Below are 17274 nucleotides of genomic sequence, written 5' to 3'. Positions count from 1 at the left end.
GGAGAAGATGCATGTCCTGTTCAGAATCTGATGTTTTCAATACTATTCTAGAAGAACATGGTGCCCTAGAGAAACATACTAAGTAAGTTAAACACGAATTAATTAATTAATTTTTCTATTGGTATTATTCGTATTTATGTTCTTTATAGCCGGCCAAACGGCTGGACCGAATGGGCTGAACTTTTTTTGTGGACACAGATAGCCCAGGGGTGACGTAGGCAAAAAAAATGCGAACTTCTTTCTCTTCAAAATGTATGTTTTTTTTCACGGGCAACGCTGGGCCTAACAGCTAGTTATTTATAAAGTTATTTTAAATATTAAAATGAAATTAACAATCATATAATTAAGACATGAACGAAGCAGTTCCCTCATGGGAAGAATCAAGAAGTTCCAGTGTACAGGGACCATTGTGTACTTCTGCAGGTAGTGTACAGGGACCATTGTGTACTTTTGCAGGTAGTGTACAGGGACCATTGTGTACTTCTGCAGGCAGTGTAGAGTGTACAGGGACCATTGTGACTTCTGCAGGTAGTGTAAAGTGTACAAGGACTATAGTATGCTAATGCAGGTAGTGTACAGTGTACAGTGACCATAGTTTGATAATGCAGGTAGTGTACAGTGTACATGGACTATAGTATGCTAGTGTAGGTAGTGTACAGTGTACAGTGACTATAGTATACTAATGCAGGTAGTGTACAGTGTACAGTGACTATAGTATACTAATGCAGGTAGTGTACAGTGTACAGTGACCATAGTTTGATAATGCAGGTAGTGTACAGTGTACATGGACTATAGTATGCTAATGCAGGTAGTGTACAGTGTACAGTGACTATAGTATACTAATGCAGGTAGTGTACAGTGACTATAGTATACTAATGCAGGTAGTGTACATGTATCAAATATCACAGCAATCCCCATATTTGTTAAACTGAGCATACCTAGATATATTAAACATGAACTACGTAATATGCTTAAAATATGCATTGTGATAAGATTTACCTGCAATTATATATATCCATCTTAATCCTTTAAATACATACATTCAACTTAAATTACGCTGTATACATGTGTGGAGATAGCTTTAACTAAGTTATATCTATACTTGTTAATCTTATAAATACGTGCAATAAACTTTAACTGTGTGGTAAATACGTAACATGATTGTCTTAATCATTTGATATAGATAACAACGAAGGAATTGTAATTACGTCAATTTACATTAACTTCTAAATATGTGCTTCTGCGGGTAGTGTACAGTGTACAGGGACCATAGTGGACTTCTCTGAAGGTAATGTGCACTACAGGCACAGTTACAGTTTATTTCAATAACAGAGTAACAAATGCCTTACTCCAATAGTACTTTAAGTATGTATCAATCCAGATATAGCTCTCTCATAGGTATTCTTAAGTATGTATCAATCCAGGTACAACTCTCTTCGTATTCTTGAGTTTCAATCCAAAAATAAGTCTTTCATAGGTATTGTTCATTACGTATCAATCCAGATATAACTCTCTCTCATCTGTATTCTTGAGTATGTATCAATCCAAATATAACTCTCACAGGTATTTTTAAGTATGTATTTATCGAGACACAAAGCTATAGAACTCTATACTCTCTACCAAGCAATATTACTCTGACCCTAATCAAACAGAGCTCATATTCAACTAACTATATTATAGTTTTATATACAAGACATGTTAATTACGGTTATTACTAAATATACAGTTAGGTTCAGGTTTCCAAGATATGGTGTCATTACTATATTTATTACAACACTGAATTATTGTATAGTTTCTGTAGGTAATGAAAACTGTAATGTATAGTGTAGTATAAAGTATTATTTATGGTAAAAGTTAAAATAATTTACAGCTACATAAACATTTTTACTATTTTGTTTCTCAATATTTTCTTCTTGTACAATTTATTTGTAAGTATTACAGTACTTATTTTGTCCATTATCTAATAATTTTCTTCAATTATAAAAGTCCTCATCATGAATTAAATCTTTCAACATTGCCTTTTTTTTCCTAAACCCACCCTCGTGTTGCAAATGAAAAGAACACTGTTTTTTTTAATTTAATTTTTTGTATTTTTAAGATCTCGTGGCCATGGATTTATAAAGCCGGACAAGGAGATGAAGGAGGGAGGTGAAGAGGAGGGGAAGGAGGATAAAGAACCGGAAAACATATTCGTTCATATCTCAGATATTGGTTAGTTTTCAGATTTTACAAAAATATTAATTTATTAATCGCTAATCGAAGTAAAATGGGTATAGGCTAAAACAGCTTTTACTCCCGAGTGGTATATGACGTGTTATGAATTCAAAAAGTCTAATAAAAACTAAACCATCAATTGTGCAATGTAAAAAAATAAAATTTTTAATATTTTATTTTAATTTAAAGGAGATCAACTACCTTCGACATTTAAAAAAGATTTCAAATTATCAAACAATATGAAAAACGCAAAATCTTAGTAACAAAAACGATTTCTATATTTCTGGAGTAAAATCTAATATGATTGGACTGCTTCCTCCTCACAATTTCCCTAACTTTCAACTGATCATCAATCTCAATTCGAATTTTATCTGCAGAACCAATGTTTTAATTCTAACAAATGCTATGTTTGCAAAATAATCGAAGAAGGCAAAGACAATTTCACAAAGGAAAGACTCAAAAGATTAAAGAGAGTTGAATATATAATTAAACATTACGGATGTCAAAAAAAATAATAATAAAAAAGCTGCTTAAAAATGCCCTTTTTGTGTAAAACCTAAAATCTTTTTCACAACCCAATTAGCCTATTTCATATTTTCAACATTCAAAAAAATCTTTAATTTTTATTTCTAAAAGTTGTTAGTTCATCGTCGAATCATACTAACAATCCACCACCAATTATATTAAATGTAGTGTCAACTAATAAATATGTAATTTTCCTTTTCCTTTCCTTTTTCTTTAATTTCCTTTAGAATTGGGGAAAAATATTCCCACAACCTCTATTTCTGGAGGTTTTCAAATATTTTCTCCTGAAACACTCAATTTTGTACGTTTTCGTTATATTTCATAAATAATTACTTACTTACTTACTTACTAACGATCTTTACTTATAACAGAATTGCAAAAATACCAAATTCAAAATTTTGTATTTATAATTCAACCTTTGAACTGATTCTTCAAGATTCAAAATAAGAAAATGTCAATATTTTATGAACTTCAAATTTATTATTTTTAGACAAATTATTTTCTAGCAACTAAATGATTCCAAAGTTTTCTTGTTGCAAAAATCAATGAAAATTGTTATATTAAACTGATTATATACAATGAAGATTTATAGTCTGAAAACCCTTCTTTGAATCAAAATTTGTTCTTTTTAAATAAATTTTACTAAAAATTTAGTTTTTTTGTTTTTAATCAACGAAAATGTGAAAGATAAAGTTGAAGGAAGATTTTAAAAATAAATTTTATTCTGAATAAAAAGATTAAACTTATTCTCTTGTATTTTAGATAATGATTTTGAGCCAAGAGCTGGAGATAGGGTTGGCTACCAAATCCTTCCTATGCCCCCAAAGTTTGAGAAATATCAGGTAAAGGTTTAAATTCAAATATTATGAAATTTACTCCTTTTCCCCAAATCTTGTTTTGACGTAAGACGACATTTAACATTTGCATTTATTTCAGGCTGTGCACGTTCATGTGATTGGAATGACCCAGCAGCGGCACAAGGCCTGGACTAGCATGCAGACACCAGAAGAGATTCAGCAGGTATTATTTGGTTTCGATGGTAGAGGGCTAAGTCACGTTTCAGAAAGGACAATCAGTTAAGTTCTGATCTCAATAATGTAAATTATTTGGTTTAAGACTGAAAAGTCGCCTTTTAAATAATTATGACAATTCCTGAATTTAACATTATTTTTCATTTAACTAAAATCCCAAAAAACCCTTGCCTGTTTTTTTGCTTTCAAAATTACGACAGACATTGAAAATTTTGTTTAGATTTCGATTTATGAAATAAAACCAGGACACTGTCATAATTGTTAACGAAATCATTCATATCTTCGGTTATAATTAACACACAAAAAGACCACATTTCGGAAATGCCAGGACTGGAACAATTTTGCGAATATTTTGCGAATATTGTTCATGAAAGTATTGCTAAAATTTGTTTGCCAAATGAATGCTGCCAACTATGCAAAGATCTTAAAGAACGACTTGATAGTCTTAAATTGATAAATTATTTATTCTGGCTTATTTCGAACAGCTTTGCCCCCCCCCTTCGCTCTAACTTTGGAAGGGGGGGGGAAATTAAATGTTGAAATTTTGAAGATCTTAAGAATTTCGGGGATTAACTAGACTAAAGTGTATATTGAGTTCGTTTACATATATATACATATTACATAAATATGTGTTATCATAAGTATTTGTTAGCCTAATCACTTCAGATTGAGATGAAAATTGATTAAGCCATATCAGAAATTTAAAAAAATTCATGCTTGACTGACTTTAGCTTTCAAAGTTACTGGTTACCGGTTGTGAAGCTAACATACACCTTATCAATGTAGAGTCATTTGAAATTTTCAACCAGTTTCTCCATTGATTAATTAGAATAACAGATAGGACACTACATGTCGTATTTTCAATATTTATGCGTGTTTCGTTCACAATAACCCTGAGGCAGAAGCCCAAAGGATTTACGCGTAGTCGGCTTTTTCTCTGTAGAATTAATTAATCTATAACAGAAAAAAGTAAAATTAGCAGCGATCGATATCGAATTCAATTCAATATCTTTGTAACAAATATCCCCGAGTATTATTTCAGGGAAACCTGATACCTTATCTATATTCCTTCTAATAACTATTATAATCATTTTATGCATACTTCGTAACCAAATAAAAGATTAACTTTATCGTTCATGAACCTTGTATATATATATGTCCTAGTTGGGTGCCTGCTACGCCGGTCACCCTATTTGAAATACAGTGCGTTTTTTGTAGTTAAGATTGATTTGGAAAGACTGGCATTTTGTGAAAAGCCTATACCCCAATTTATTTTTCACGAACACTCCCTTTAACAATGTTTTTTTCAGGAGACTATCGAGATGAAGAAGGATGTAAAGGATACAACTCCTGCAGCTGCTGATGTTTAATTCTTGAACCAAATATCATCAAAATATAAAATCTGAATTTTTTAGTGTGTCAATTTTATTGTTTACTTTTACCCAACCTGTACAATGTACAGTGTACATTATAATTGTACATTGTACAGTATAAAATGGCTAGTGTATTTAACTACTGTGTACAGAGCCATATTCCAGCCATATTTATGCAATATTTTTTTTAATAAACTATTTTAATCATTGTAACACATTCTTTATAAATGGACAGATTTTTGGGCATTTCATTAGTCATGAAACTAAATCTAAATTTGTAATTATTCAAAAATTCAAAAAGTGAGTTTTTCCGGGAACAATCTGGAAAAACGTAAGATTTCAAAACATTTCCTAAAAATTGCTAGAAAATATTTCTTGGTTGATAACAGGATTCTCTCTTGCCCTATTTTCAGAAAGTGTTGCTCGGGGCTGGAAAAGTCCTAAACATTTTTCTTGGAATTTTTCCGACGGAAGTTTTTAGCTTTTAAGATGAATTTTACCAATCCATCCTGAGTCCTGAAAGATGTCTCTTGCATTTTGATTCTGACAAATGATAATTTTCATTTAAGTCAAAAAAAAATTTTGTTTGAAGGGAGCGCGTTTCCTAAAAAAGTCTAGATCTATATTTTTTTAGATTACAGTGAGACTCACAAAACTGTGGAATTTGAAGACCGTAATTAAGCAATCTTCTGTGTATTTGATGTTGTGCTACAGCAAAAGTCCAACAGCCTTCTTGCCAATCCTCAGTGTAATGGGTCCCACCAAGGTTATAATGCAAGGAAAGTTATTTCAGAGGTGTAAGCATATTTTGTACTGTCTCTGGGAGGTAATGTAAACAAAAGACGGATGTCACAGTCTGACATGGGATCCATGTTTCATATAAGAATTAATGAAATATTCTGGTCATTAGAAATTATTAAGCGAATTATCAAAACTTTCAAAATTCAATGCTTTTATCCTCCTCGGATACTAAACGAACACTGATGCATCTATTCTCGTTTACAAATTCCGCCCAGAGAGAACTGGATTCAACATGACCCCAGAGTATACGCAACTCCAATTAACTTTTTTGCATTCTAACCTTGAGTTCCACAATATAATTGTTGCTGATATGAATATAAAGGGTATTTGGGTCTGTTGACACTACACAGTTTCTGCGTTTAATGTTCATAGGAATACTAGCCTGGAAACCCAGCTTTTCCTTGAAACAAAGTTTCTTTATAAGAACTTCTAAACCCAGCAAGAACATTCCAATGTTTCCACAGAGTTCCCCAATTAAAATTTGAGGCAAATCGGCTGAGGGGTTCTTGAGTTGAGATCGGACATACAAACAGAGATTACTAATTTCACCATAGTTTCAGTAGAAGTAAATATTTCCATTCACTGTTATAGCGCCGATATAAGGATTTATCTCTAATTGGATAATGAGATAGATAGAAAGATAGATGTTACCGCGGCTTTATATATAAACAAGATATAGGCTGAAAGAGACTGTAAAATCGAAACTGGAGTCAGAGAATTTTTCCATTTCCACAGTTTTATGGGTCCGACTGTATAATTGTTGCCAAATGAATAGAAAGGATAAAGGGTATTTAGGACGTTTGTCCATTTTCCAATAAGATCTAATTACCCCCCCCCCCCCTCCCACGGGATGTAATCCCTCAATCCCATGTTCCACCACCTCAGTATTCCCTCCACTCCGCATCCATTAACACCATGCATTGGTATACAATAAAAAGATAAACTAGATTTCAAACTTAATATATCAAGGCTCCTAGTGAGGGTGGGTGGGAAGGCACCCCGAACACGTTTTTAGTCCGTACCGCAAATGATGTCACAAAGTCAACTTTCCGGCACTTTTTGCAACAATGCTTCTTCGGCACTCCCACTCACCTCCTTCTACACTTTACAGTGGTTACAGTGGTAACCAGAAAACACTGGAATTCTTGATTTGATTACAAAATGTCGCTAAGGATTCTGTAATTGGCAATAGTACTAGTTATAAAAAGTGTCATGGAAATATGTCAGTTAACAAATCCATGGCAAAATTTAGGTGGAAGGAAGAAAAAAGACGACAATAAGAGTCCGCAGTTTCTGGTTCTCACTGTAAACACTTTTAAAAATCCTATTTCAAACTTTCTTGATTTCATTGTCAAACTGAAACATTCCAAAATTAAAACGACTTTTTTTGAGGTGACTTTATAAGATTTTAAAGCCAGTTTCCAAAAAAGATTGGGCCAAACCTGTTCAATCAGATCATTGACATTTTTTTATATGGGTTACCCACAAAGGATGAGACTGTAAAGACGACCCAAATTTCTAAATATATGACAATTTAAAGTTTGATTTTTGGTTTCTGCATTTAATTGAGTATTTTGCTGGTTTAGTAAACTATCAAGTGCATAAACAAGCCAGTTTTGGCCTAAAATAAACCCTGAAAGCAAAAAAACGGACTAAACAAACTCCATACAATCGTCTCTAAAGACTCATCATGTGTGGGTAACCCTGTATGTCAATGTTTAAAGAATTTTTTTGTCAAATTTATGAACGGAATTATAAGTATTTTTTTTTACAATATTTAGTAAGAGCACAACAAGTTTTTTTTAGATTTTTGTATATTTTATTGGAATACAACATGGTCATTAATGTGTGTGGACTGGAACAATTATGCTCTGAAATAAAGAGGCTAATTAAATGAATTATTAATTAGCATAATCCTCATTAATCTATATACGAGTAATTCGTGGTCAGTTGTTCAAGGACTTGATCCTACAATTAGCTGTCATACATACATTTATAGATATTTATTCGTTTTTAATTGACCCCACTTTCTTCTAGGTACTCATGTACCCTTTTACTAAGTTCATCTAGACCCTCTCCCCCTGTACTGATAGTTTTGTACCCTCCTAATCCTGCCTTCCCCTCTGCTATACTAGGGCTGGGCACGTTCCAACTCGTTCTACCCGTTGCGTTAACGGTTAGTTCCAACCGTTAAAAAAAATTTCAGGTAAAGCTGTTAATTTAAAGATAAGAATGGAATTTTCGTTCCGTTAACAACATTTTCCGTTTCATTTTAAATTACCGTTATTACAAAATTAACGGCGCAAAGCGACAGAAAAATATCATTAACGGCGAAAAAATGTTGTCAATGGTTTATAAACATATTAGAAAACATCAAAACTCGAAAAATAAAAAATATGTCGTGCAATTTTAATCAGAAAATAACGAAATTGACCGTTTTTAGTTTTTTAGCTAACGTTTTTAACCGTTAATTTTTTTTTAAAACGGCTAATCTGTTTCGTTAACGATTTAAAGATTAACTATTTTTGCCATTCGTTAACGGACTCCTCCGTTAATTTTCGAAAACCTCCGTTTCGTTAACGGAACTTTGACCAGCCCTAATTACCAAGTACTCGTTCTTCTTTTACTGTACCNTCCCCCTCCTTACTAGATACTCTTTTACCCCCTTATTTTACTGGGTACCCCTGATAACCAAGTAATAGGTTATACTCCTGGACTATCACCTCCCTCTTTACTATGTACTCAAGAAATGCACCCCCCCCCTCTCGCCACTCATTTTGTTAGGTACTCCTACCCCTACCTACTATGGTATACTATACTTACTCTCCCCGGCCCTCTCATAAGACATACTGTGTTTAAACGGCCCTTACAGGTAATGCACCCTGCATGAATTATTTATGAAGGTGGCCTAAAATCTAAAAATAGAATTTTACTTAAATATTAAATCATTATTCTAATGTTTACTTAATATTTTAATGGTTGTTATAATATGTCTGAATAGAATAATAATATAATAATATGCTAAACTTTATATTTAAATCTAGTATTTTGGTAACACTTGAGTCCGCTATAATTACGTGTACAATTATGTACAATCATAAAAATATATATATTTATGTAATATATATGAGTGTACAATGTAATGTAGATACATAAAAATATAGATGGCTTTTTTGCCCTTCATATTGAATACACTAAAAAATATTTTTGCGGAATTTTTTTTTCATTTGGAAGAAATTTGCGAAATTATTGTTGCTAATTGTATAGATCTTAGATAGGAGCTTTTGATTGTACAATGATCTTGATATTAAATATGGAACTTTTAAATTTTAGGGTCTCATTCTCAATCAAAATTATTCCTGCAGGAAAAAAATGGAACGTTTTCAATTTTCTGAAAAAAGAACCTATTGTTTAGTCAACGACGTAGGAAAAGGCCAAAGAGAAATAACAAAATTGAATTTTTTTAAAATGTTGTCGAATTTTTTTTTCATACATTTTCTGGTTTGTAAACTGTATTAAGAAGAAGGTTGTGCTGGGCGTCACATACTCCTACGAGTCAGAAGAACTCATTAAAATCGAGAAAGTTTTGTAAGTTTAATTTCATTCATTTATTTCCAGGAATTATTTCACGGAAAAGGAAAATTGCAAAGGTAAAATTCACAAAAAACAAGATTTTCTTCAGAAATTGATAGCAATAGCTTTTAAACATAAATGCACGTGTTTATTCAAAATTTCGTGCAATTTTTACTGAAGACATATAAACAACTTCTGCGCAATTTTCGCTAAAATTTTAGGGCGGAAAACCCATATATAAAGAAATTTCTTAAGGCCAGTTTCCTCTGTAAAAAAACATATAAAAGACTAAATTCATAAACTTCCTCCTTCGTTTTGATTCCAATGATTTCAGTAGAATATTTAGAAGAAGATTTTTTTTTTAGGAACATTTCTAGGTTCTTGAGAAAGTATCAATTTATTCTTGATTAATGGTTTATGAAATATAAAAAATAGCCATGTCGTCGAAAACCAGTTTTGTTTTATGTGAAAAATATCATAGAATATATACTTTTCCTTTGATTAAAATGTAAAACTAATCTATGGTGGATTTTGTCCCAAAAAATGTTTTTCAGGCCAATATCAACAGTGAGTGTTTCTAATTTTGTTTTTTGACCTCTTCGTTCTCAGCAATGATTTCGACCATCCCCCTCATGAAACTTTCAAGGAGGTGTGATAAATAAAATTTGATGAACTTGAACTTTTTATTATTTTTTATTTTGTTTTTCTAAATTCGAATTTTCTTTTTCTATAAATTAAAGCTCCTCTCTTATTTTTATAAATGTTAGCTATAGGTATAGCCAAACAGCTGAGCCAAATTGGCTGATATTTTTTACAGAACTTATGCGTACCCCAAAGGGGGACTAAGACCAAGCTAATTTTTTTTGAAATGCTACGGGTAACGCCGGGCACTCACAGTTTGATACCAAGCGTGGGTAAACGACAGGAGTAATTATGACTATGAATAATTTAATATAAACCTGGACAACGTCGGGTTCCCAAACTAGACAAATAAAGCATAGAATTTATATGTATGTTCCTTCCAGTTATAATCTGTTTATTCATAGATGCATTCTATTTCATGTAAGTAAGAGACATTTATTGTCTTTAATGTTTTTTGGAACACCCTGTAATCGTGAATCTTATTAAATAATCATAAGCAAATATTGAGGTCTATACCTTCATGCATATAGTTTCAAACCCAGACTCATCAAGTAACATTATATTTATTATAATAATTTGTCTGCATTTGACCATGTATACAGGATAACCCACCAAGGATGAGACTTCTCTTTCTGTTTTCTTATATTTATGGTTCCATGAAACTTTTAACTTTTGCAAGGAAAAGATTATCCTTCTTAATTATGAAGTCACACAAAAAATCATAAATTTCATTCGATTTTGGTCTCCTTAATTTTATTCTTTCAATCACGCAAAATATCACAGATTTTTTTAATGATTTCGGTGTTCTCATTGTCTAAAATGAATTTTAGATTTAGAAAATAATAAAAATGGCATTTCGTGGTAGCCTAATGTTACAGAAGGGAATGGACAAAAGGAAGGAAGAAGAACTTTTGAAATGTAAGTTAGAAGTTAATATTGTAAAAATAAACTTATTATAAAGAACTGATTACTGGTTACTTACTGAATTTTTCCCCCAACCTGATGATGTGATATTTTAAACTTAGTGATTTAATCTAACAGAATTTAATATTCAAAATATCAAAGGATTTCAAGCTTTCAATACACAACGGAATCAAAAATTAAAGTTTATGGCAAGTAATTATTACTTTTCAATAAACTCAAAATTCAAAAGTTGAAAGATTAAAGTTTTCTTTCATAATTAAAAAGAAATTGAGATTATTTTTTATTATTTGGAAACTTATCCGGTTTTTTTTTTGAGAAAATCAAATCGGAAATGTAAGCCAACAAAAAAAATTTCTTCAAAATTAATCAATATTTAACACAAAGTGCAGAAACGTTAAATTCGCAAAAATCCCTGGAAAATTGAGAAAATTATTAGCAAAATCCCTGGAAAATTGAGCAAATTTTCAGCAAAAATCCCTGGAAAATTGAGCAAATTATCAGCAAAAAACATTTTTTTTTAAAGATTCAGGGTATCAAAAAAAACAGTTTTCTTAGCCTTAAATCAAACAGTTTTTGGAATATTTAAAAACGTATAAATGCAAGTGCGGTATTCAGCGGTTCAAGGCCAGTTAACCATAATAACCATATCCACACATTTGAAAATATAAAAAATCGATTTTTATTTTTTAAATTGTCAATTTCTGAATTAGGTTTTTAAATTTTTTCTTTTATAAATGCTGCTTCTAATTTGCTACTACCCTTAATATAAAGTAAAATGAGAGAAGTTTCATGTTTGATTTTTGCATGCTAAGGAAGGTAAATTATTTAATACTTTTTTATTGCAAATTGTTGCCCATAACCCCCCCCCCCCCCTCACCTAGAAGTAAATAATTTGACAAAAGAATCTTCTCTTGCAGCAGTATACGTTGCAGAATTTGTTGTTTAGAAACAAGAATAAATTAGAATTCAGGTCTTTATCTGCAGGCTTCACTTTACTATATTACACTTAAAGGGACTGTAAGCGAAATTTCAAGTGATCCTCCATTTATAAACTAGGATGTACGATTCACAACGGTATTCTTTCAACATTTGTCTGATTCAGATTCAGAATTAAATTTCTTTGCCGTTAAGTGCACAAGTCTCCTTTACCATTTTGAGTTGGAAAAATATCCAATTCCCGTTGACGATCGCATACCACTTGGGAAATGAAAGGTCAGTCAAAATAAAGTCTGTCCCTGTACTTCTGCGAGTACGTTTTGTGTACAAAAATTGGTACAAAATTGCGAAGGTGAGTCACTAAATAATTTAAAATTTTATTTTCAAATCTTTTAGTGTGAGTAAACTAAAGGGACTGCAAATGGAGATACTTTTAAGGGAGCTTTTATTTGAAGAATAACATATTACAACCTGTACCCTAATTGAGTATTTATCTGAGCTTGTTCTACCTTAACAAAATATTTGATTTCGGAAAATTTCTTATTTTGTTAGTTGTCTCTGCATTCAATTAAAAAAAAACATGCTTTTGACATTTCTAATGACCTATAAATACATTTGTTTAAAAAACTCAACAAGTCACTTTTTTTGAGACACCCTGCAAAGATAATATGCAAGTAATGTCTAAAATATATCAGAAACTGTTAAATTGTACTTTCAAGCATATATGAAATTAATTACAAGTCATCATAAGAAAGTGTCATTTTTCTGCACATTAATAATTACATTAAATGGAAAAAACGAACTTGGAGAACTCTTAAAGAGAGTGTTCGCGAAAAATGAAAGGGGGTATAGGCTTACGGCGAAAAATAAGCGCTTTTGATACTTACTTCTATCTGTTGTCTTTATAAAGAGAAAATTGCTAAAAACGACTCATGCTGAAGAACATCGCGTCCATACAAATTCAGAAAGTTGCAATATTCAACTCGGATCGTAAAAATAATCAATTTAATTCCAAACAAATCATTCAGATATTACAACCAATAATCATCGATAATTTTTCGATGCATTCGTATTTAGATAATATTTCATAATATTTTTTTAATATTTTTTTTATCAGAACAATTTCTTTATATTTCTTCAGCATGAATTTGTATACCTATGGTTGGGCATCTTTATTATCTTTTTTAAGATTAACTTTGGTTAGTTTAGGAGGCCGCAAGACCGGTTTTCTTTTTATCATACAAAATTTTCACATTGAAAAAAGAAACAAAATCAATCATTCGTTAAAAAACGATTTGAGAAAAAATATTGTTTTTTTTCGATCCATGAAAGGTTTTTATAGAAATTAAACAACAAGCAACAATGTTTGAAGTATCTGATAACAAGATAGCTAACAGTTTTTAATCAGAACATAATAACATTTTATTTATATGATTTCAAGTTGTATTTATAACAAAAAGTCTGATTTAATTAAATGATCAATAATGATAAAACCGTAGACTCATGCATATTTTAGTTTCAATTTACAATAAAATTAAACGATTTTCATGTAAAAAGAGCAGCTGATTAATAAATGTAACTAATTATTGAAAGCAAACTAGACACAATTCCTTTATGAACTTTTTTAGAATTTTGAATTCATAGCTTTTAATCTTTGAATACATGGTTTAACAAGTCCGTTCATACTTCTTACTCATTGATAAATTTCAAACTATGTTTTAAAATTGTTACACCCCTGTAAGAAAGCTGAAGGTGTTTTGCACATCAGAGTAGATATTGATAGAGGGTTCAGTGTACTGAGTACAGCAGGGAAGCTGGCCAAAACTGTAGGAAAAAAGTCCCAGGAATCCAAAACACAGGACTTTATTTCCAGTGCCATTTTTTCCAAGGACTTGAGAAAATTCGGACTTTTTTTCCAAAGTTTTTATTTCCAGGGTTTTTTTTCCAGAAACTTTTTTTCCGGGACTTTCTTACATAGATTCGTAAATATCTAGTCTATGGTGTTTTCATACAATTTCAAGCTGTACTTTTGGCAATCTTTTNCTTGCCACAAACTAGTCAATAAATCTTTGCAACCTAATAGAATAGAAAAAAACTATCGTTTTTAAAAACGACCCAGTCATATTGAACTTTTAGAAAACAAATAGTGATCGTTTTTGAAAGCGATCGTTTTTATAAAAACGATCAGTGATAGTCTTTTAATAAAAAAATAACATGCAACTTTATTGAATGTAGTCTTATATGAGCTATATGAACGCTCATTTTGCAAAACTATCGTTTCTAAAAACGACCTTTTTAAAAACAAACTTTTTAAAAAAGACGATCGTTTTTGTCGTCGTTTTCATAACGAAATGATTGTTTTTCAAAAAAATTAAAACGTTAACATCCCTAGTACTATGACATTGGGTTGCAAAGATATATGGATAAATATATGGCAAAGACTCAACGGTATTCCAGGATAAAAAGCTGAACTACAGTGAGTTCTGTGCAATGATGAACAGAAGAAAATCAGATACACAAAATCAGGAGAAAGACGGAGCAATACCTAAGTATTTTTTCTTTTTTTTAAAATTACGATCTATTTTTATTGATTCTCGCTATTCATTATTATTCATAATAATCAGTTTATTTCATAGTTAATAATCTATCATAGGGATAAGATTCGTCTCTTTTTATACTTTGCTCATTCATCTTTACGGTATGTTAAACCTTTTAAGTGATTTTTAACGACAGTTCAATAGTTTTAACAAAAGTTTAATGCTTGTAATGCTTTGGTTAAATTTTGGTATGTTAAACAAAGAAAAAAAATTCCATTTCTACTACATCTTTAAATCTTTATATTAAAAGAAAAGGGCGTTTAAAAGTTTGGTCTACAGCTTACATATTTAGAAAAGTCCATGAAAAATGGATTTTAAATATGTTTCATATATAATCGAATTAAATCTCCCTATAAGCAACCCTTACCATTAGATGATCTTAAAAAAATAACTACTGTAATCATATTCTCCACATTGTACAAAGTTGAGAAATTCTAAACACATCTCAGAAGTTTTTAAAGTCAAACAAAGACAAACAGCCTTAAAGGGAGTGTTCGCGAAAAATGAAAGGGGGTACAGGAATATGTCGAAAAATAATCGCTTTTCATTGCTACTAATCTTACTTCTATACTGTTGCGTCTATAAGGAGAAAATTGCTAAAAACGACTCATACCGGAGAACGTAGCGTCCATACAAATTCAGAAAGTTGCAACATTCAACTCAGATCATAAAATAATCAATTTAAGCTCAAACAAATCATTCAGATATTACAAATAATGGTCATCGATTACTTTTAGACTCAAACTAAAACTGGTGCACATCTCTAGCCAGTATATGTTCTTTTCCTGTGAGTATAGGGCTGTTCATAGATTTGGTTCGTTTAAAAATAAAACTTTTTATCAAACTTCTAACATTTCAAAACTAGATTCTGTAAATTTTTTTATCTTGGTTAAAGTTGCAATATTTTTATTATTCTAAGAAAAAATGAAAAAAAAACGATCATTTCGTTTTAACACATTATTTCTTTAAAGTGCAAGAAGAGCAAATGTTAAGAAGTAACAATTTGCAAATTTACAAAACTTCTCTGATTTGTTTGGAACTTTAAAAAGTCCAAAAAACCCTCAAAAAAGAAACAAAATGTACCAATTTATTGCATATCACTAAACTTCTATAAAATAAATGTGATTGTTGCAGGGAGAGCTGGGAGCCCTTGACTGAACATGGAAATCCATGCCGCAGATATGCTCCACTGGAGAAAGAAGACGACTAATGGAAATTTTGAAAAATTCAATTGATTAAGATTTCTATCATATTTAGTATTTTAAAATATGTATCATTTGTATGTTTTGAAAAATCATGTTTTTAATCTTAGAGCCCATTATTAAACATTTACTACAATTTTGCTCTCCTTTCTAGCACTCTTACTGTCTTTTAATGTAATTTCTTTTCTTACTTCTTACTGCCATAGATTGCTTTAGATTTTATTCACAAGCGCTTCCTTTAATTCAAGTTCCGTTTGGGGGCAATTGTGCATAATGCGGCAGTTAGATATTTTAAAGTCAAAAGTTAATTTCTGAAATCAATTAAAAGTCAACCTTGTGTTTATTTTGTAATTCATAGATAAAAATAGATCAAGATTGGGTTTAATCCATCAATATAATTGAAATTATATACACAAAACTTCAAAATCTGTCCGCGTCATTTTTAAAACAATTTCAGACTTTTTATTGTATTCTTTATTATCTTCAATGCAAATAGTTTTGTTCAGGCCCGTAACCAGGATTTTTCCAGGGGGGGAGGGTGCAATGAAGCGCGCCGCAGGGAAAATTTTTTTTTGGTTTTTTTAAAAAGCAATGCTTGGTTTGTTTTTACGGTTGTATATGGTTTTCTTTATTACATTGTCAATGTACGCTAAAGACTAACCTTTTTAACAAGTGTATTTAAGCTTTTAAGGGTTACATTTTAGTGTCTGAAACTTTTCAGTTAACATATACAATATACATAAAAAATAAATGAATGGTACTTTAGCTTTAGGAAAAAATTCATTATTTAAAATCAAGGCTTCTTGTCCCTCGGCCTCATCATGATATTATGAAGATGAATAAAAGATAAAATTTCTAATATTTTGTTTAAAAGAGTTTATTTATTGACATTGAGACATTGAGACGTTTTTAGTGAATTTTTGAGTACTCAAAAAAAACCTTCTACTTTGACTAAAAATGACAAATATCCTCGCTTAAAATAATGTTTTTGAAACTCCGAAAAATGGCTATTATATTCCAAAGAAATGGATGAATTTTTTCCTTATAACCAACTGTTCAAACTGTAACTAGATTTTAGAAAATTATGAGAAACAATTTCTTTTATATGGGCCTAGGGGGGGGGGTGAAAATTCGTCATTGCACCCCCCTTTCAGAAGAAAGGGGGGTGCACCTGCACCCTTGCATCCCCCCTGGTTACGGGCCTGGTTTTGTTCTATTATTAAGGACAAAGACAGCCATTCTGTCCTATTTCAAGACAAAGAAATCATTTTATTACACTTCAGGACAAAGACAATTTTTATGTCCTATTTCAGGACAAAGACAAGGACGGAAGAATAAGCTATGATGAATTCCGTGGCAAAAAGACTCAGAACGAAATCGCTTTCGAGGTATTTCTTTATATGCTTAATCACGGTGGACTTGGGTCAATTTGAATTCGAACCGCACCGCCTTCTTA

At 31.2% G+C, this 17274-nt stretch overlaps 1 protein-coding gene and 1 long non-coding RNA gene across 2 annotated transcripts; both read left to right on the top strand.

The window, feature by feature from the left end:
- LOC111698465 (cold shock domain-containing protein CG9705) lies at positions 1-5356 on the top strand (the record flags this gene model as incomplete). The annotated part of the gene is given in 6 exon segments (XM_023468811.1): positions 1-82; positions 349-423; positions 2099-2211; positions 3502-3581; positions 3676-3759; positions 5081-5356. Coding segments are annotated over 6 exon segments (494 nt in total), but the record flags the coding sequence as incomplete, so codon positions are not given.
- Positions 5357-14455: 9099 nt separating this feature from the next.
- Positions 14456-15836, top strand: LOC111698476 (uncharacterized). Its single transcript, XR_002764541.1, has 2 exons — positions 14456-14568; positions 15751-15836. It is a non-coding gene; the product is annotated as an uncharacterized LOC111698476 (long non-coding RNA).
- Positions 15837-17274: the final 1438 nt, after the last annotated feature.

This window comes from Eurytemora carolleeae, unplaced genomic scaffold (genome assembly GCF_000591075.1).
Source record: "Eurytemora carolleeae unplaced genomic scaffold, Eaff_2.0 scaffold167, whole genome shotgun sequence".
Taxonomy (NCBI): domain Eukaryota; kingdom Metazoa; phylum Arthropoda; class Copepoda; order Calanoida; family Temoridae; genus Eurytemora; species Eurytemora carolleeae.
Note: the sequence above shows the minus strand (reverse complement) of the source record. Positions and strands in the feature narration are given on the sequence as shown.